Raw genomic sequence first — 18,280 nt, 5'->3', positions numbered from 1 at the left:
ATCAAGACACTTGAAACAATAAGGCACATTAGCCAGCGGCAGGCGGCAGGTGTCCTATTGTTCTCTATGGTTCGGCAGCGGAATAGTGGCAAAGCTGGCGTAACGCTAGCGTTGAACAAGCTGAGCACTGAACTTGGTTTAACTTTCAAAGCGCAACGCAAGCGAATTCAATTGACAAACCATTTGTGTTGCTTAGGAACGAGACAAAACTTATTATGGTCTGAGCGTTGCGTTACGTTTGCCGCTGCCGCTGTATGGTGTGATCCTCGCCTAAATTCTGATTAATCCCCACTGGTATTTGGAGTCTAGGGGCCCTGATGTAAATTGTGGGCAAAGTGCAATGTTTGTCATCAAGCAAATTGGGAGCATTGAGCTGCCTCATCAAAGTGTAAGCATAAGTTCTGACCTATGGTTTTAAATTAGCAAACTGATTTTGCTTAGTTATTAAATTAGCTTTAGTTAGATTTAAGACTTTGCACTTTGCCCATAACTCAAATGAGGGCCCTAATGTCCTGATTGACTTCCCAATCTGGACAAGGTGATGACGAGCAATAACTGATGCCTGCCAGCATTGGGTTTGGCCATAGTGGTCTCATTACCAGCTGTCTTGCATTGCTTTTTGGTCTACATGAATCACTTAAGGGCTGAGAAAATTAAATAAATGCCCTTTTAACTCCTTTCCACTCCTTTCCATTGGCTTTAAGGCACGAATAGACAACAGTATTGACGGCCATGGCACGGCAGGCATGCCAGGCATGTCTGATGAAAGTAAGGCAAACCTACCACAGATTCCCCATCACACGCATACAGTTTATGGACAGCACAAGTTCCAGGCCCTGTGCTATCTAGAATTCAATAACCTAAACATATAAAAATAGTTTTTACAAAGGGCTTTTCCAACAGAGGAAAACAAAAAGGAGACACATTCAGGATCTACATTATAACCCAACTCACAACAAGTACAGAGAGGAAAGTGCTTGACTTATTAACAAGGCCTCAGCCATCCATGGGCCTACTTCATTGTAAAGTTGACACTGGTACAATCACAGTGGTCTATTCCACTACACCCCATGCTCTGGCACACGCGCGTAGTCGCGTGCACACACACACATAGAGAGAGCTAGAGAGAAAAATAATCTTGTCGCTTCTTCGGTGGCACACCTTTGGGATTGGTTTGGGGGCCATGGCAGGTCAGCCCCAACCGCAACAGTCACAGGAAAGGGAAAACAAAATAAATTGGCTCAGATAAGGCTGTTCCGGTTACAACCGGAGGAATCTCTGGAAACCAAACGATGGCATCTCAAATAGTCTCCTTCAACTCCGTCCTAGATGATCCGCTGTCTGGTATCACCACACATGCAGAGTGCAAAACAAGCCTTGTGAGTCAATTTTGGTCTCAAAGAACCTTTGTCGGGTTAGATTTCATTTAGTCTTTTGTTTTAAAATGCCTTCTTGGTTTGGCTGCAGCTGTCCACAGTGGTTTGATGAGTTAGGAGAGCAGGAATCAGTTCATGGCTTTGGAGAGAGGAGGGTGAAGAGGACAGGGGCTGGAGTTCCTTCCTCTTTGGCCTCTTGGCTGCACTCTCAAAGTGGCCACCTAGTCTTGCTTTGCTTGGCTTATCTCCCCCCCTGATTGCTCTTCCAGTCCTCCGACACATTTTTTACATACCCAGCACCCCCTTCCCCAGACACACACACAAACTGCCTCCCTCCAACTCCTGCTCTCATCTCTTGTGGAGTCGAATCTTCCCATCCTCGTGGAGCTTGTTGATAACCTCCGTCTCGAAGTCGGCGTTGTGCACCCCTGTCTTGCGGAAGGCGCCGCCATTTTTGTTGTTCTCCCAGTAGTGGTGCCAGTGGCCCTTCTCGTTAGCGCCATAGCCGAACACAGACACCTAGCGTAACACAGAGCGGAGCTTAGAACAGCAAATCAGAGAAGAATCTCACAGATCTCTACACAAAACACTTTCATCTGACAACTGTTAACATTAAGTTATATACCTTATGTAAACCACTGACTTTTCCAAGTCAGTAGTTGTTGTTTTTTCAGAAACTATTGACTCAAATAGTCAATAAGCAGAACGGACTACTGCTACATGAGCAGAACTGTTTTTGGCCAATATATTGTTTGTATTACATTTGTTTGTAAAATATTAGTAAAATGAAGAGTGAAACTTTGGTAACACTTTACTTGACAGTATCGACATAAGAGTGACATGACACTGTCATGACACATGAACCCTAACCCTAATCCTAACCCTAAGCCTAACTTTAACCCTAACCTTAACCTTAATACTAACTTATGACAAAAACCGAATGACACTTAATGATAGAAGTGTTATGTCATAAACGTTTATGACTTGTTCATGACACGTTCATGACAGTGTCATGTCACTCTTATACTGTCAAGTAAAGTGTAACCGAAACTTTAATTAAACTTATTGACAGAGCGGCTTCCTGATGGCACATTCCACATTGTCCACACATGCACAGTTCATTTTGTCACAATTCTGACTTTTACATTCATTCCATCATCCTTGACTATATCACTTCTAGAAATTCTGATTGGTGAGCCTTATAATCAGTCGGGGGAACTGTACTTCTTATGCACTGGGCCTGCTCACCAATCAAGGGTGGCACAATTAAAGAGACATTTGGAATATTGAACTGAATCAATCGCAATATCTGTAAAATAAATTGCAATTAGATATTTTCCCCAAATTGTGCAGCCGTACCATACAGTTTTTCTCTGTTGCTTTGGTGTATTTCTCATAGTATCATCAATGTTTGCACAATAGTAGATGCATTTCTCGAAACAGTTAGTACAAACTACACTACACAGTGAATTAGAACAAATTGCACTACACCAGTGAATGGTTAGTTTGTGTCTCAAAAGCAGACATTTATGCCTATCAACATGTCAGTTAGCCTAGAAATCTAAACGTACCCTAGTGGCAGCAAATGTCATTTGCAGCCAGGGTAGTCTAGCAACTCTCCATTGGCTTGCGAGTTGGAAAAAATAAACTTCGATCAGGCCATGTATAGAGTCGGTAGGCGGGCTTAACATAATGCTGGCATAATTGCAACGGTTTGGCGTGAATTCCCTGCTACTTGAAAACAAAGAAGATGGATGCTGCTGCTGGCGAACAGCGTGACACAAGTTAAGCTTTTTTTAAGTTGGCAAAAGTTTGATCAACGAACTAGCTCTGCTGGTGGGAAAACGCATGAGACTCATGAGTTGTAGCGCTATCCTATTACGTGCAAAGGGAATTTGAAAAACAATTGTTCATCCCGCCCCTTGGACTGAGCACTGGGAATGGTGAGTCCCCAGACCCTACATCTTGATGTGAGCCTGGCTCGTCAGGCTACATGTCAGTGACATCAGAATAACATTGCACCATTGTTTACAAACAAGATAGTCAAAATCCTTAGTCATGTTTTTAATATAACAGTTTACTCTTCAGTATTTTCTTACACATTCTATGGGTAAGGTTTTGATGACAATGTTTGAAAATACACTACTCTTGTTCTGTGTGACATATATCAACTGCAGTTGTACAATGTTACACATTACTGCATGTGGGAGATTGTGGGATATTGGCCAGGATTCATACAGTATATGTGGAGAATGTAAGGGGATGTGGGGGACGTTCTCACCTCGTCACACAGATGCAAGGCGAATATGATGGCTAGCATGCCAGTGGATGGGTACCTCCCATGCTTCTCATTCCACTGCTCGTGGGTATATTTGAAAAACGCTGGGTTGACTACAATCACCTGAGACCCAGACAGGTGAGAAAGGAAAAATCAGCATATCTCTTGGTGAGATCTTTAAGGTCTGTGTGACATCTAGAAACATTGGATGATGAAACCTTACCTTGTCTTTGTCAGCTTTGATGAAGTTCTTCACCCTCATGTACGTCCTGTAGATGAAAAGAGGGATAAATCAGAGGGCTTGGGAACATGAAGTGTGTGTAATAGGACACGGCCTGTGGCCCGGTGCCCTGTGTCAGCTCATGAGAACGGCCACTGTTCCAAAACAACGGGCCAAAACCCATCCCAACATTCCAGCCGGCCGCGGCTGGAGCCAACCCCATATCTGATCAATTCAAAATCAAGGAGCCATTCTATGAAGACTCCAGAGCAGTGGCGGTTCTAGGATTTTTCTGAGACAGGGGCCACAAAGGGGCCACATCATACACTGAGGGGCCAAGAACCAGTCAACATCCATGCACAGAAAATCCCTTGTTCAGTAAGTCAGTGGTGTAGTCTATGTGATATGCAGGACTATGCAGTATACCCACTTAAAAAGCATCACCATCTCAGTATACCCACTTAAAATAGGCAAGGAAAGGTATTAACATTTTGGGTTGATCACAGTATACCCACTATAGCTAACTAGACTACACCACAGCAGTAAGGTGCATATATTTCTCCAGTCTCACCTTGTTCAAATACTTTTGTTAAAAAACTAAAAAGCCAATATAAATCTTTTTCCCGTTTATTTATAATGTGCATTGAAAACACAATATATAAAACTAAAATATAATAGACACTTCAGCGGAAATGCATTGATATTTTAAACAGAAATCATACATCATATTTGTACAATCATATTCATTTTTGTTCAATTGGACAAATTTTACTTAAACTCTTTCCCCTTTTGTTGATAAGAGAAACCACCTTCACTGCCAGTTTGCATACATTTAAACAAACAAACAAACACACACACACACACACAGCATGTGAGCAACAACTACATCATATTTACACTATTTTTTTTTTCAACAATTATTTTTACAATGGTCTGATTTGGAATGGTCTTTGAATCACCGTCTTGCTTCCAGTTACAAAAGTCTGATTCTGATTTGAAGACAGACGATGGGGAATTTGGAAGCGAAAAAATTATGGAAGGGGTAGCAAAACACTAAATATGGAATACTCCAACCATTTGAAGTCTTTGTATTAGAAGTCATTTAGTGGCCTCTTCCTATTTCCATGCTGTATCTTGCGGAATACCTTTGGTTGCACAGAACCAGCTGCTCTATAATGGGAAATGTCTGGAGAGAAAGAAAATTAAACAAGTTTGAGTAACTTAATTGTTATTAACTTTCATAACCCACTGTCAATCTTTTTACTTTTTTAACACCTACCTTTAATGTCATGATTACATTATATTAGTGGTGTGTAAGTCTAGGTGCCTTTCACTTTAAGAAGGAGAGTAACTTGTGTCCTTGTCTGTAGTAGGCTATTATTTGGAAATAAGATGTGCATGAGGATGTAAGTCAGGATGTTTGCTGTTTGATTAATTAAAATAAGTATTGAAAAAACAAACAACTTGAAGAGAACCTGTCTTGGATCGCAGGAGTGTCATGCAAAATATGCTCACTGTAGTGGCAACAGGAAATAGCATCGTACCATTAGGAGCAGCTATGCTTGGTGACTGGTGGTTCTGAAGACTGTGGGTTAAAGTCACCAGCTCCAATCTGAGCCTACGCCATCCCAGTCTGTAGGTGAAACACAAATGTGTGTCACAAAATCCATACTTGTATTCAGCATGTCATCTAGCAACTGTAAAACCAGTTAACAATAAAAAAAAATCATATAAAGCTTGAGTGAATAGGGTAGAACATTTAACCAATTTATCTCAATGAAACTCTACTTTGAGACAGAATTCATGCGAAGTCCATGAATCAAATAAACTCAGAATAGTGGTTAATAACTTTGCAATGATAGCTCACATTAACTCTACAAAAGCATAGTGTTAGCTAACATTACCCCTCAATTAGGCCTGCATTTTCATGAGATTTAACGTTAATGTTAGCAGCTGCTAAACCTTTTCCTCAAGCCCGAAAAATCAAAGCGCTGGCATGTAATGTTGGACCCCAAACAAACAGGATGTCCATTTCTCTGCAGTGCCATTTCATATAACGCCATTCAAAAATGTCATACATTAATGTTAACCTGACTCTCATTAATGTTACCTTACCATGCATAAAATCTATCAGCATGCCAACAATTAATTCAAACCTGAACTCAGGTAACCTAACGTTAAGTTAATGTTAACAGTTCACTGACTAAGTTACGTTAGCAGCTTGCTGCTGCTTCATAATTTAATTGACAAACAGCAACAAATAAACGTCCTTTTCACATATTAATGATAACTCACATAGCCTAGATTTGTGACTCACCAAGAAACTTCTGTGGAGGATGAAACGCTGCCATTGATCGGTTCTTCACGCTAGCTGATACTTTCGTTAGCCAAATGTATCAGTTCTTCGCATTAGCCGAGAGTTCTCTGGTTAGCCAAATGTATTCTTTCTTTCGTGCACAGACCTAAGCAGTTCTTTGTATGCTTTAGCTTTCAAGCTTCAAAAGGTGCATTACTGCCACCAGTTGTTTGGGAATGGAATTGCATCTCTGATCATCGTTCTCAACAAGTTTGACATTTATTGATGATTGACGGTACAGGGGCCATTCAGGGGCCAATGAAATTTCAGGTGGGGCCAGGGCCCCTGTGGCCCCGCCCCTAAAACCACCCCTGCTCCAGAGAGAGAGAGAGAGGGGGAGCAGGGGGACCATGATGGTAACAGGGAGAAGGAAATAGATATGAAATGCAGAGTGTGACGTGGACAAGAGGATTGTACCAAAGATAGGGGAAAGGATACATACGCCATCCAAACTCAACAGGAGGAGGCTAAGTTATGACGGTATATTTAAGCAATAAGCCCCGAGAGGCCCTAGGTTACACTGATTTTACAACAGCTAAGGGCGTTGTTAGGCACGACGCGCTAGCGATATAAATACCCGGCAAAGTTTCATAAAGTAAAAGCACAGCAACAGAAAATTTAACGATTTATTCATAGATAACCATATTTCCGCTAAGAAATATATTTCCTCTATCTGAATGGTTGCCAAGCAACGTCGAGACGCAGCTACTTTAACTTTTGTATCAAGTTGTCGTAGCGCAGTAATATAGAATGAAATGCGGCCAAGGTGTATGTTTTTGCAGCATTTTACAACGGCATCGAACACGATTCAGTCAATCACAATCAAGGACCGTAACTATCAGTTTTAGAAAAGAGTATACCTATATGTACATTTAGAGTCATTGGGATGTGGAGTGGAGGGGACCTACTTGGTGATCTCCCCGGTGGACATGGCACTGGTCAACCACTGCAGGTCAAGCTGCTTGAACGGCAGAAGCACAAGGTGCACACCGGGAGACAAGTCCACAGCACTCTCCGGGTACATGATGTGGTGCGTGGTCTTGTTCCCCACGTCCTCCTCATACCCATGTGTGATGGCTTTGTTCATTCTTCCAGGCAAAACAAATAAACAAACAAACAAATGACAAACACACAATCTAAGTATAAGTAAGTATAAGTATATATACTGTTTTGATCCCGTGAGGGAAATCTGGTCTCTGCATTTATCCCGATCTGTGAATTAGTGAAACACACTCAGCACACAGTGAACACACAGTGAGGTGAAGCACATTCTCAGTTACAAGTCCGAAGTGCTAACCAGTAGGCCACGGCTGCCACTATCTGATCTATCAATCAGTCAGCTTGTTTCTGCCAGCATACAGTAAAGCATCTTTCAAACTCCCGTGAAGTCTGTCTATTGAAAATTATTTGGCATTTCATAGCAATTCTCTACTTTATTTGCTCTATGAAAAGCACCCATGAAAACAAACTGGAACTGATATTACAAATAAGACTCTTGGCAGTAATCTGTAAGGCATGAGTGGCAAGGTGAGAGTTTTGAAGTTCAGTGACCTCCACTACCTCACTGTCCACCCATTTGTCTCTGTGTTTTTTTTATATAAAAATTTGAGGTCCGGAAATTCGATCTGGCCTTGCTCCATTAACAAGCTTCTAGGCCCGTATGAAGATCAGCCGACCAAATCCTTCGGGCAGGCTATATACTTTTTATTTTTACACCTGATAAAACAGATATAATTTCTTACATGTTCACAGTTATACAGTAGTTATAACAGTTATAGTATTACGTTGGTGGGAAATGTGTGTGTGTGTGTGTGTGTGTGTGTGTGTGTGTGTGTGTGTGTGTGTGTGTGTGTGTGTGTGAGCCTACCGTATCACCACAGTGTTGGCATTGATGGTGGTTCCATAGTGGGAGCCAAGAAGGTTCCCCGAGTTGCCCACCACGGCACAGCTGCGGCAGCGGTCCCGCTGCGGCGCCCAGTCCGCCGGCGGAGATGAGAACACCTCGAACATCTTATGGATCACCTGCTCCAGCGTCACGTCATACGATGCCCGCTGTAGACCCTGCAGGAAGACAGGCGGGCAGCACACGCTCACATTAGAAATACACTCACCCAGAGTTGCAAGGCCTAGTCGAGAGGCCTAGTTTAGAGTCCACTCTCCAGCTACAGTGCCAAGACAAACAATCGGATGGACTGACTACACACACAGATACTGTGTGTGTAGTATGTATGTAAAAACAGACATGAAAACAAATTTACTTACAATGAATAGATAGAAATGTTCATATCTTCCTTTAAAAAATAATAGATTAAATGTATTTTTCAGAACTCTGAATTACTCATCTACAAACATCGAGCCAAGACTAAAATGTTTAGTCTATTGTAAAACGATCTGAAAGTAACTAAAGTTTACAAGACACTCTCTTCTTATAATATGTAAGAGAGCTTTCACATTTCACCTTCTGTGAGGAAACAAAATACTAGCAGTCCTTGTCAAGTCACTGGTGTGTTTTTGGGTGCCTGCTTGACAGGTCATGCATTTTGTGTCCTTTATGAGCTGCCAGCTGCTGTTGGTCGTTATCTCATTACCGGCCAGACCTCAGCTCGCAACACCAGTGTTGTGCGGTACAGTGCGGCAATGCCCGTCTGCTCAGTCGCTGGCCAACTGTTAACCGCTAAACAATGCCAGGCTCGCACAAGCCAGTGGTCAGCTGTCAGCGTGACCTCTTGAGACTGACGTTGTGATTTGAGAGAGGGGGAACAGGGGAGATGGAAACAAGTCAAGGGCTGCGTATTCATGCAGAGATTCATAGGTTATATGCTGATCCACTGTCCATTTAGGAGATGAACATAAGTAACAGAGAGAGAGAAGAGAGGGAAGGAAGCTTTGAAAAGTAATCAGTCTGCCGCATCCATCTTGTGGGATTGGCCACAGGAGTTTTACGATGTGTGGCAAGCATACACAGTGGCAGGCAGAGGGGGCTGACTGCACCCCAACTTCTCTGGGTTTTACCAGATGTTGCCCTGGAGCAGCAAGCACACTCTCTTTTCTCTCTCTCTCTCTCTCTCTCTCTCTCTCTGTATTCCTTTTTCTTTCTTTCATTCTCTCTCTCTGTAACTTTAATGGCATCTACAGATGTGGGAGAGAAGGAGGCCAAGGCCTCTTGCTCAGCATTACAGTCAGGCGTCTGCCTCCTTCTAAGCCTCTTCCTCCTCACTCACATATTCAGGGTGTCAGAAAATGACAGAAACAAATTGCACAGGGATCTTCCTTTGGCCCTCCCTTCTGGCCTTCTTCCTTCCCTTTAGCTTGGCTGTGTACAGCAGGCCTCTGGCACAACTCGGACTCCTGCCATATTCCGAAAATACTGATAATGATCATATGATACTGCTACTGTGGCGTGTACATTAAAGGTGCTCTAAGCGATGCCACACGTTTTTTAGGCTAAAACATTTTATGTCACTTACTGCAAACATCACCTAACCATCCGCTAGCTGTCTGTGTCCTGAATACACTGTAAAAAATGTGATCTCTGAGGACAGCCCAGGCTCAAAAAATGGCAACAAAAACAACCTGGGCAAACCTAGCCCATAAAAATGCAAATCACAGACAAGATGCGCATTTAGAAGAGTTTCAATTGCACAGGAGCAGCACGGGAGGGAGGGGGAGGAAGTAGCGAGCTAGCTCTCTGTTTTGTTTGAAAGTCAACAGAAGTGACGTTACCCAGCATCGCTTAGAGTATGTTTAATTGAGAATGGGCTGGAAATGGAGTTCAGAGACTTTACAGAGGGCTACTGCCTCGAGTGCAATAAACTGCCTTCTACTACACACCTCCAAAACCAAACAGATAGTGGTAGATTTCAACAGGTCTAAAATGTTGGCTGAGAGCTGAGGATGCTGTGGTTGATTGATTAATTCAATAATAGATACTTTGAACATCCCCATGGGTATTTTTTGTTGTCCAGTAGCCCACGCAATTTGTATTAACAACAGATATTAAGACGCATATTAGGTTTGGTTTCTCATTACCAAGGTGTCACACAAGAAACATTTCATGATGGATAAAAGCAAAACGCTCTCAAGACCTTTGCAACCTTGTTGTTGCAAAACATATCAATGAAACTGGTTACAGATGCATTTCAAAACTTCAGAATCTTCAGTAAGCAGCATGGGAGCCATTATCTGCAAGTGGAAGAAACATCACTGCATCATCAACCGGCCATGCACTAGCCTGGCCTTGGCCTGTCTACGTACTTCCGGTCGATTTCTTTTCCCTACAGTACTCCGTCTGGAATAGGTTGATTCACGCTCGTTTACTTCGGCAGTTGGGCAGCCGACCAACCAGCAAACAGAGGGCGTCCCTGAGAGCGATTACGTAGCCTACCCAGGCATAGGTGTTTAAATTACTACGTCCCCGCCCCTGAAGCAGATCGTGTGGAATACATCAACGTAGGGAGCGAAAAGGACTTATACTTATGAAATCTTTGAGCAAATGTAAATAATAGTTTAGCCTATTAACAGGAGTGTCATGAACGAAGTCACAGTGGAGTAGGATGTTATATCTTCAGCTAAACTTTAGTCATAGATTTTGTCACTTGAAATAGGCTACTGAGCATGCCGAGTCAAACTGTAGTTTAGTAGGCTACATGGTCCGGAGGTCAAAATCGCTATTTTTCAAACACTAAAGGCATCGACATAACTTGAAACTTTGATCGAAGCATCATCAGTGTCTCTACATATTAACTTTCGAGGCATTAAGAACATTGTTGGTGTACACATAGTTTACTAAAAATATTTTGGACAACTCACTCCTTGCAAGATGGCGAGCAGAAAAAACAAGTGAGTTGTTCAAAACCTCTCTTTAGTAAACTCTGTGTACACCAACAATGTTCTCAATCTCGAGTTTATGTAGAGACACTGATGATACTTTCAAAGTCAAATGTTATGTCGAGCCTTTATAGTATTTGAAAAATAGCAATTTTGACGCTTGTTGTATCAAAAAGTAGTAGCCCTATAGGAATCCCATTCAAAAAGGTAATTTCACCCAAAAACTAGCATACAAGCTTAAAAGTGGCGCTTTGGACGATACTTATGCATTTATATGAAAGTTTGACTTTGGTACATTCACAAAACACTATATGATGCATTTTGGCGAGGATTACGCAGATGAAGCGTGTAATTGTTTGCTCATAAGATGCACCGTGCTTGTTATGGATGTGCTGCAGAGAAACTTCTCTGTATGACAAAACGCCGGTTGTTAGTGATTGGTTCAAAGCGGTTCTAAGGAACTCCAATGATTTTAAACCTCAAACTGTGCCCTCCCCACCCGGAAATAAATGAACGCCTATGGATCTAGGCCAGACTCTGCGAAGTCAGAGAGTCTGGTTTCCAGGCTAGCCATGCACAGGATCACCTCGCAATATTTCTGACCAGGGAGTCAGAAGGATAGTCAATTCCAAGAGCCAAGGACCACTCGGAGAAAGCTCCAGAAAGACTTGAAGGCAGCCAATTCAATTAAACAGTTCTGGAAGTAACTAAAGATCAGGATTCACAAGAGGGACCCCTGGAATCTGTTTAGAACAATGGGCCAAAATCACACCTGATACTGTGACTAATAAGTTTTGTCATACAGGAAATGTCTTGAAGCTGTCTTTACAAACAATGGCTTTTCTACAAAGTATTGAAGAAATTTCAGTAGGCACGTTCAATACTTTTTTCCTGTGTCATTCCACTTTAATTCACATAACTCTTATGTTTGGATTTTTTATATGTGTGTTGATATAATGTGTGGTGAAAATTTCAAATAGACTCACTGGAAGTTTAGGCTAATTACTGAAAAAAAAAAAAAAAAAAGCGTTCAATACTTATTTCCACCATATATTTATTTTACCTGAATATTTTAACTTCCAAATTAAATGTCAAAATGAATGTCAGACGAAATGTAAAGTTTGACTGACTGGATTTTGTATTCAAAACATTGTGAAAACTGTCTAAGGTCACTCTCACTCTCCCTTGCTAAAGAGCTAAATGGTTTAGTCCGCCTGGTTGAGCATCGCTAGTAGTGGATCGTTAATTGTTGTGCTACTGGTGCAATGTCTTTCTCCAAGAAAGCCAAGTCAGGTTACTAAAAAGAGAGACATCAAAATGAGGGGAAACAACTGCTAATAAACGTCTTTCCAAAGAAAGGTGAGCACAAACGTCAAAACACGAAATCCCATGTTGTTTGCTTGAATATCTCCACAATCATTAGTGCTAAAACTAACTGAGACAACCAGACTGTTCTATAGTCTATGGAGACAACCCATTGAAATAGCAGAAAATACACTTTCATAGGTTAGGCTACACATGTAATCGGATGCATCTCGTGATCCAGCTCCATCTCCATCACTTTCAGAAAGACTGGTTGATTCATGTGCTGTTGTAGGCTACATGCTGATCATTATCACTAGGCTAGTGGTTTAGGGCGCGATTTTTTTTCTCTCCTTTTCTGTTTTTAGTTAGTCTTAATTTTTTTTTTTTTTTACTCAAAGTAGCGGATGGGATTTTTTGATGTAGCCGGTACAATACTTCACTCAAAATGTAATCAAGTAAAATTTAAAATACCGATTTGATAAACTACTTAAAAAATACAAAATACACAGAAAAACTACTCAATACAGTAACGTGAGTAAATGTATTTCGTTACTTTCCACCTCTGCCGACAGCCCAGGTCATGAGCATCTGCCATTGCCAGAGCCATAGAAAGAGAGTTGCAAAACTCTTTGATGTCGCCACCACGTGATCAAAAGTTCCAAAAAACCTGTTCTGAATGGCTGTATTTTTTATTTTTTTTTGCAGAATGTTTTGTCTTCAGATTTTTAGCATCCATCTTTATTATTTTTTTTCATGTACTGTTTGAGATAGGCGATAATTTGCATACCAAACAGTGTTTTTCACCTTTTCTGCCAGTTGGATGACGTTTAAAGGAGAATTCCGGTGTGATATTGACCTAAAGTGTATTGAAACATGATACCGAGTGTGAACGTATGTCTCATAGCCCATCTCGGCTTGTCCCCTGCACTCCAAAATCTGGCGCTAGTTAGCCGATGCTACCAACAGCTTTTTCAATAGTGGTGCATCGGGCTAGCCATGCAAATAAATCACTGTTTTACACCCATTTACGAGGCTCAATGTATCTCCACACTTCATTGGTAGACTTCGAGGGCCCTGACATTTAAAACGAGACATTGAGAACTTTGAAAAAAGCACTGGTAGTTTACTTACAAGATGATTTATACAGACAGTATCTTCCGCGAAGTTTAGCGTTTGCAGCCATCTTGAATTTAGTCACGATAAGTCGAGCAACGAGTAAGAATGAACAGCTATGATAAGGGATCAGATTCCAAAAGTAATTCAGTGGAAATGCATGGATTCCAGTTGCTGCTACTGGAAGAAACTGGAATCCATGCATTTCCACTGAATTATTTTTGGAATCTGATCCCTTATCATACCAGTTCATTGGTCCTGTCTTGACTTTTCTGACTCGTTTTGAATCGCCTTTGACTTCTCAGGGTGGCTGGCAATGGGCATACTGTAGTAGGCTACTTAAACATGTCCTAAAACAACCCTTAACGCAGCATTTTATCATCTTAAAGGGGAAATCCGGTGATCTTTCACCGGATTTCAAGAAACCGTTCTATCTACAAGAATCCATTCACTGCCTACAGCCAATAGCAGAGCGGTAGAGAACACAGATTGGTGACACTCCCATAAGTGACCGTGGAAAGGATGTTTTCCATGCCAGTTTCCAGATTATGGGAGTTTTGGGACTGAAAACGGCCAATCACTTAGTCAGTAGTCAAGAAGTTACTAGATTAAGCACCGAGAAATACATCCTATCCTCGATAATGGCGATACAGCCATTCAGCACAGGTTTTTTTGGCACTTTTGATCACGTGGTGGCGACATCAAAGAGTTTCGCAACTCTCTCTTTCTATGGCTCTGGCAATGGCAGATGCTCATGACCTGGGCTGTCATTCCCACCATCATCACCTGCCCCCACTGGAGTGGACTAAACTTGGGACTCTTTTATGGGCCTCTTTTATGACTTGGTGTATCATATATACAGAGCCGGACAGTAACGAAGTACATTTACTTGAGTACAGTACTTGAGTACAATTTTGAGGGATCTGTACTTCACTCGAGTATCCTTTTTGGGGAGTACTCATGACTACTCAAGTACATTTGAGAGGCAAATATTGTACTCTTTACTCCATTTCTATCCATAACCGTTACTTCTTCTAAAAAAAAAGGAAAAAAGAAAAATCTTGGAAACCCTCAATTTGTTGTTTCCCTCTCAAACGTGATTGGATTGTGCAGGCGCCACTGATTGGGACAGCCTATCAGCAATCACCTTCAGCTTTCCGCCAAAGTCAACTCCATGGTTAGATTTAGATAAGAGACGAAACCATGGACTATTTCAATATTCTGAACAAGTTAATGATAGTTTTCGCTTCAAGTGTTTTAATTACAAAATAGTATTTTGTATTTGAAATACGTATTTTAAATACATGTATTAGAAATACTGCTTGAAATTTACTTTCAATTTCTATTACATTCTCCAAGGTATTAACATTAACATTTTTCATAACTCCATGTAGGACGTTTCTGTACGTAAATGTAAGCACTATGGCAGTAGTAATGCAATATTTAGAAAATGTAGGCTACTCTTGTACTCTTGATACTCAAGTACTTTTAAAAACAAGTACTTCAGTACTTTTACTAAAGTAGACATCTGACTGTTTTACAGACTTTTACTTGTACTTGAGTTCAATTTAGCAAAGGGTATCTGTACTTTTACTCAAGTAATGAAGCTGTGTACTCTGTCCGCCTCTGCATATATATAACAACCATATAAAATACAATTATTGTCTATCTATCTATTGCTGGTTGCTAGGTTACGGGGACACTGGCGAGACACGCCGCTCCGTCTGGCATCATGTTTTTGTTTGTTTTTATGTAATATTCGTAATTTTATGTAATGTCATGTTTATTTTTTGTATTGGTTTGTCTAGTTAAATGTTTTCCCTATTTATTTACGTTATTTTTGATAGTTTTCGTGTTATTCTTAGTCCTTTTTACTGCTTCTAAGTCAGCTGATGTCGTTGACGTTTGTCCATTGGGAGCTTGTTATGGCTAGTTTTTGACCTAGCTGGGCATCGGACATCCTTCCATCCATCCATGAGCGGTGCTGCACTTCACTGTCTGGTTGAGGGGATCTCTCGGGACAGCTGGACCTAGGCTACTCTGCGAAAGATCTGCCGTGGCCGCGAGCTGTTGCTGACCTGCGAGCTGCCATGCCAACTGTAGACTAACTGGGCCTCTGACATCCTTCCATCCATCCGTGAGCGGTGCACTTCACTGTCTGGTCGAGAGGATCTCTCGGGACAGCTAGACCTAGGCTACTCTGCGAAAGATCTGCCGTGGCTGCCGAGCTGTTGCTGACCTGCGAGCTGCCATGCCAACTGCAGACTAACGTTAACAGTGAAGAGCTGCAATCTCCGCGAAGCAACAAACGGGTCGCTGTTAAAAAGTCCACCAATGCGGATCTACATGATAAGCCCACTACTTCAGACTGTGCTTCCGGTGATCTCCAGACTGCAGTCTACAAGGCCTAACGTTAACGTTATCTCCAGACTACCAGTGAATTCACCGGATTGGTCAGTTGCTAAAGAACTTTGTTGCCGTTGCATCGGTTGTGAAGACACAGCTCTGTGCACAGTTTTCACAGATCATTGCCCTTGGACATTTTCAGCTGGTTTGGAAATTGGACTAATTTTAACATCACTTTTCCCCTTTTTAATATATATATATATATATATATATATATATATATATATATATATTTTTTTTTTTTTTGTTTTTACTTTTTTATTTGTTTATTACAGTGCATGAAAATGCACTGTACTGTTCTTCCTAGGCTTCTTATTCTTCTTCTTCTTATTACAGTGCATGAAAATGCACTGTACTGTTATTCCAAGGCATTTTATTATTATTACAGTGCATTAAAATGCACTGTACTGTTATTCCAAGGCTTTTTCTTCTTCTTCTTATTCTTCTTCTTCTAACGCAGTTAATGCAGCTTAAACCGTTTAACGTAGAAACTTCATTCAAACTATGTTACGTAGGTCTTACTTAGGACATGTGGGCTTTGTATTTTTCAACTTTGTAACTTTTATACTTTTTAAACTATTAATTAAAAACTAGTCAAAATTTCCCCATAGACTTAACATGGGCTGATGACATCACAATAGAGCCAAGTAGGCAATTAGAATCCTATGGCAGGTGTTAGGACCACCTGCATCAACTGCCAGTCTCAGGCTTTAAGCATACAAACTGGCCCTATTAAGACTACACACCCTATTCAACTGCTTCCTCTGCCAAAAACTGTTTCAAAATAAAAGTCCTCACTACAATATTTCACTGTTCACAATTTAACCCTTTAAACTACTGAACTTTTCAACTGTTCAGCCATTGTAACTGTTTGTCTGCTTGTCATCAACTATGACTCCTACCCACTGTAGCTAGTTAGCATGGTTAGCATAGTTAGCATGTTAGTTAGAATTTTTAGCAAAACTGCTAAAAATGATTAGCTAAGTAACGTGGTTAGCATAGTTAGCATGCTAGCGTGTTAGCATGCTAATTAGCATTTTTAGCAAAATTGTTAAAAATGATTAGCTAAGTTAGCTAAGTAACATAGTTAGCATGCTAGAATGCTAATTAACATTTTTAGCAAAAAAAACTTGGTTAACATTATTATCTTTGATAACATAGTAACATAACTGCTAGCAAACATTAGGGCCATTCCAACTGCCAGTTATCGTCAATTATCTACCTAAATAATTTAACTATATTAAACCTTATCTACCAAGCAAATCATTTAACTATATAAACTATCCACCTATTTAACTGTTCAGTCATTCCAACTATATTAAACATCATCTACCTAGTTCAGTCATTCCAACTATATTAAACCTCATCTACCTAGTTCAGTCATTTGAACTATATTAAACCTCATCATGTTTGTTGCCAATTAGCACATCATCTGTTTTAACAATATATTTCACACCATATGTTTTGCATTTTCATGCACTGGTAATTCCCTGGAATTGCATTTTCTAGTTACAGTGCATGAAAATGCACTGTACTGTTATTCCAAGGCTTTTTCTTATTATTACAGTGCATGAAAATGCACTGTACTGTTCTTCCTAGGCTTCTTCTTATTCTTCTTCTTCTAACGCGTTTAATCCAGCTTCAACCGTTTAACGTAGAAACTTCATTCAAACTATGTTACGTAGGTCTTACTTAGGACATGGGTGCTATGTATTTTTCAGCTTTGTAACTTTTATACTTTTTAAACTATTAATTAAAAACTGTTCAAAATTTCCCCATAGACTTAACATGGGCTGATGACATCACAATAGAGCCGTTAAGCAATTAGAATCCTATGGCAGGTGTTCGGGCCACCTGTCCCAACTGCCATTCTCAGGCTTTAAGCATACAAACTGGCCCTATTAAGACTACACACCCTATTCAACTGCTTCCTCTGCCAAAAACTGTTTCAGAATAAAAGTCCTCACTACAATATTTCACTGTTAAACAATTTAACCCTTTTAACTGTTCAGCCATTGTAACTGTTACTTGTCATCAACTATGACTCCTACCCACTGTAGCTAGTTAGCTAAGTTAGCTAAGTCACATGTTTAGCGTAGTTATGCATCTTAATTAGCATTTTTAGCAAAACTGCTTAAAATGATTAGCTAAGTCACATGGTTAGCATAGTTAGCATGCTAACGTGTTAGCATCTTAGTTAAGATTTTTAGCAAAACTGCTTAAAATGATTAGCTAAGTCCAGCTAAGTAACATGGTTAGCATAGTTAACATAATTAGCGTGTTAACATCTTGGTTAAGCATAACTGCTAAAATAATTAGCTAAGTTAGCTAAGTCACATGGTTAAGATACTTAGCGTTTTAACATTGTTAGCATGCTAGTTAGCATAGTAACTTGGTTA

At 40.6% G+C, this 18,280-nt stretch overlaps 1 protein-coding gene across 5 annotated transcripts in view; it reads right to left on the bottom strand.

Moving 5' to 3' along the window:
* Positions 1-1,674: 1,674 nt before the first annotated feature.
* Positions 1,675-18,280, bottom strand: part of st3gal8 (ST3 beta-galactoside alpha-2,3-sialyltransferase 8) — a 42,224-nt gene continuing 25,618 nt past the window's right edge. For 2 of the 5 annotated variants that reach the window (XM_048255869.1, XM_048255868.1), the window contains exons 3-7: positions 8,098-8,291; positions 7,139-7,318; positions 3,878-3,923; positions 3,658-3,777; positions 1,675-1,895 (exon numbers count right to left, since the gene is read on the bottom strand). In XM_048255869.1, the coding sequence (XP_048111826.1) occupies positions 1,725-1,895; positions 3,658-3,777; positions 3,878-3,923; positions 7,139-7,318; positions 8,098-8,291 (711 nt within the window). In that variant the 3' untranslated portion in view covers positions 1,675-1,724. Of the gene's footprint in view, positions 1,896-3,657; positions 3,778-3,877; positions 3,924-4,807; positions 5,249-5,418; positions 5,508-7,138; positions 7,319-8,097; positions 8,292-18,280 lie in introns of those variants that run through there. The other 3 variants (XR_007194934.1, XM_048255871.1, XM_048255872.1) reach the window with 3 other exon arrangements.

This window comes from Alosa alosa, chromosome 10 (assembly GCF_017589495.1).
Source record: "Alosa alosa isolate M-15738 ecotype Scorff River chromosome 10, AALO_Geno_1.1, whole genome shotgun sequence".
Classification (NCBI taxonomy): Eukaryota; Metazoa; Chordata; class Actinopteri; order Clupeiformes; family Clupeidae; genus Alosa; species Alosa alosa.
The sequence above is the reverse complement of the archived record's forward strand: the minus strand, read 5'-3'. Positions and strand labels throughout refer to the sequence as shown.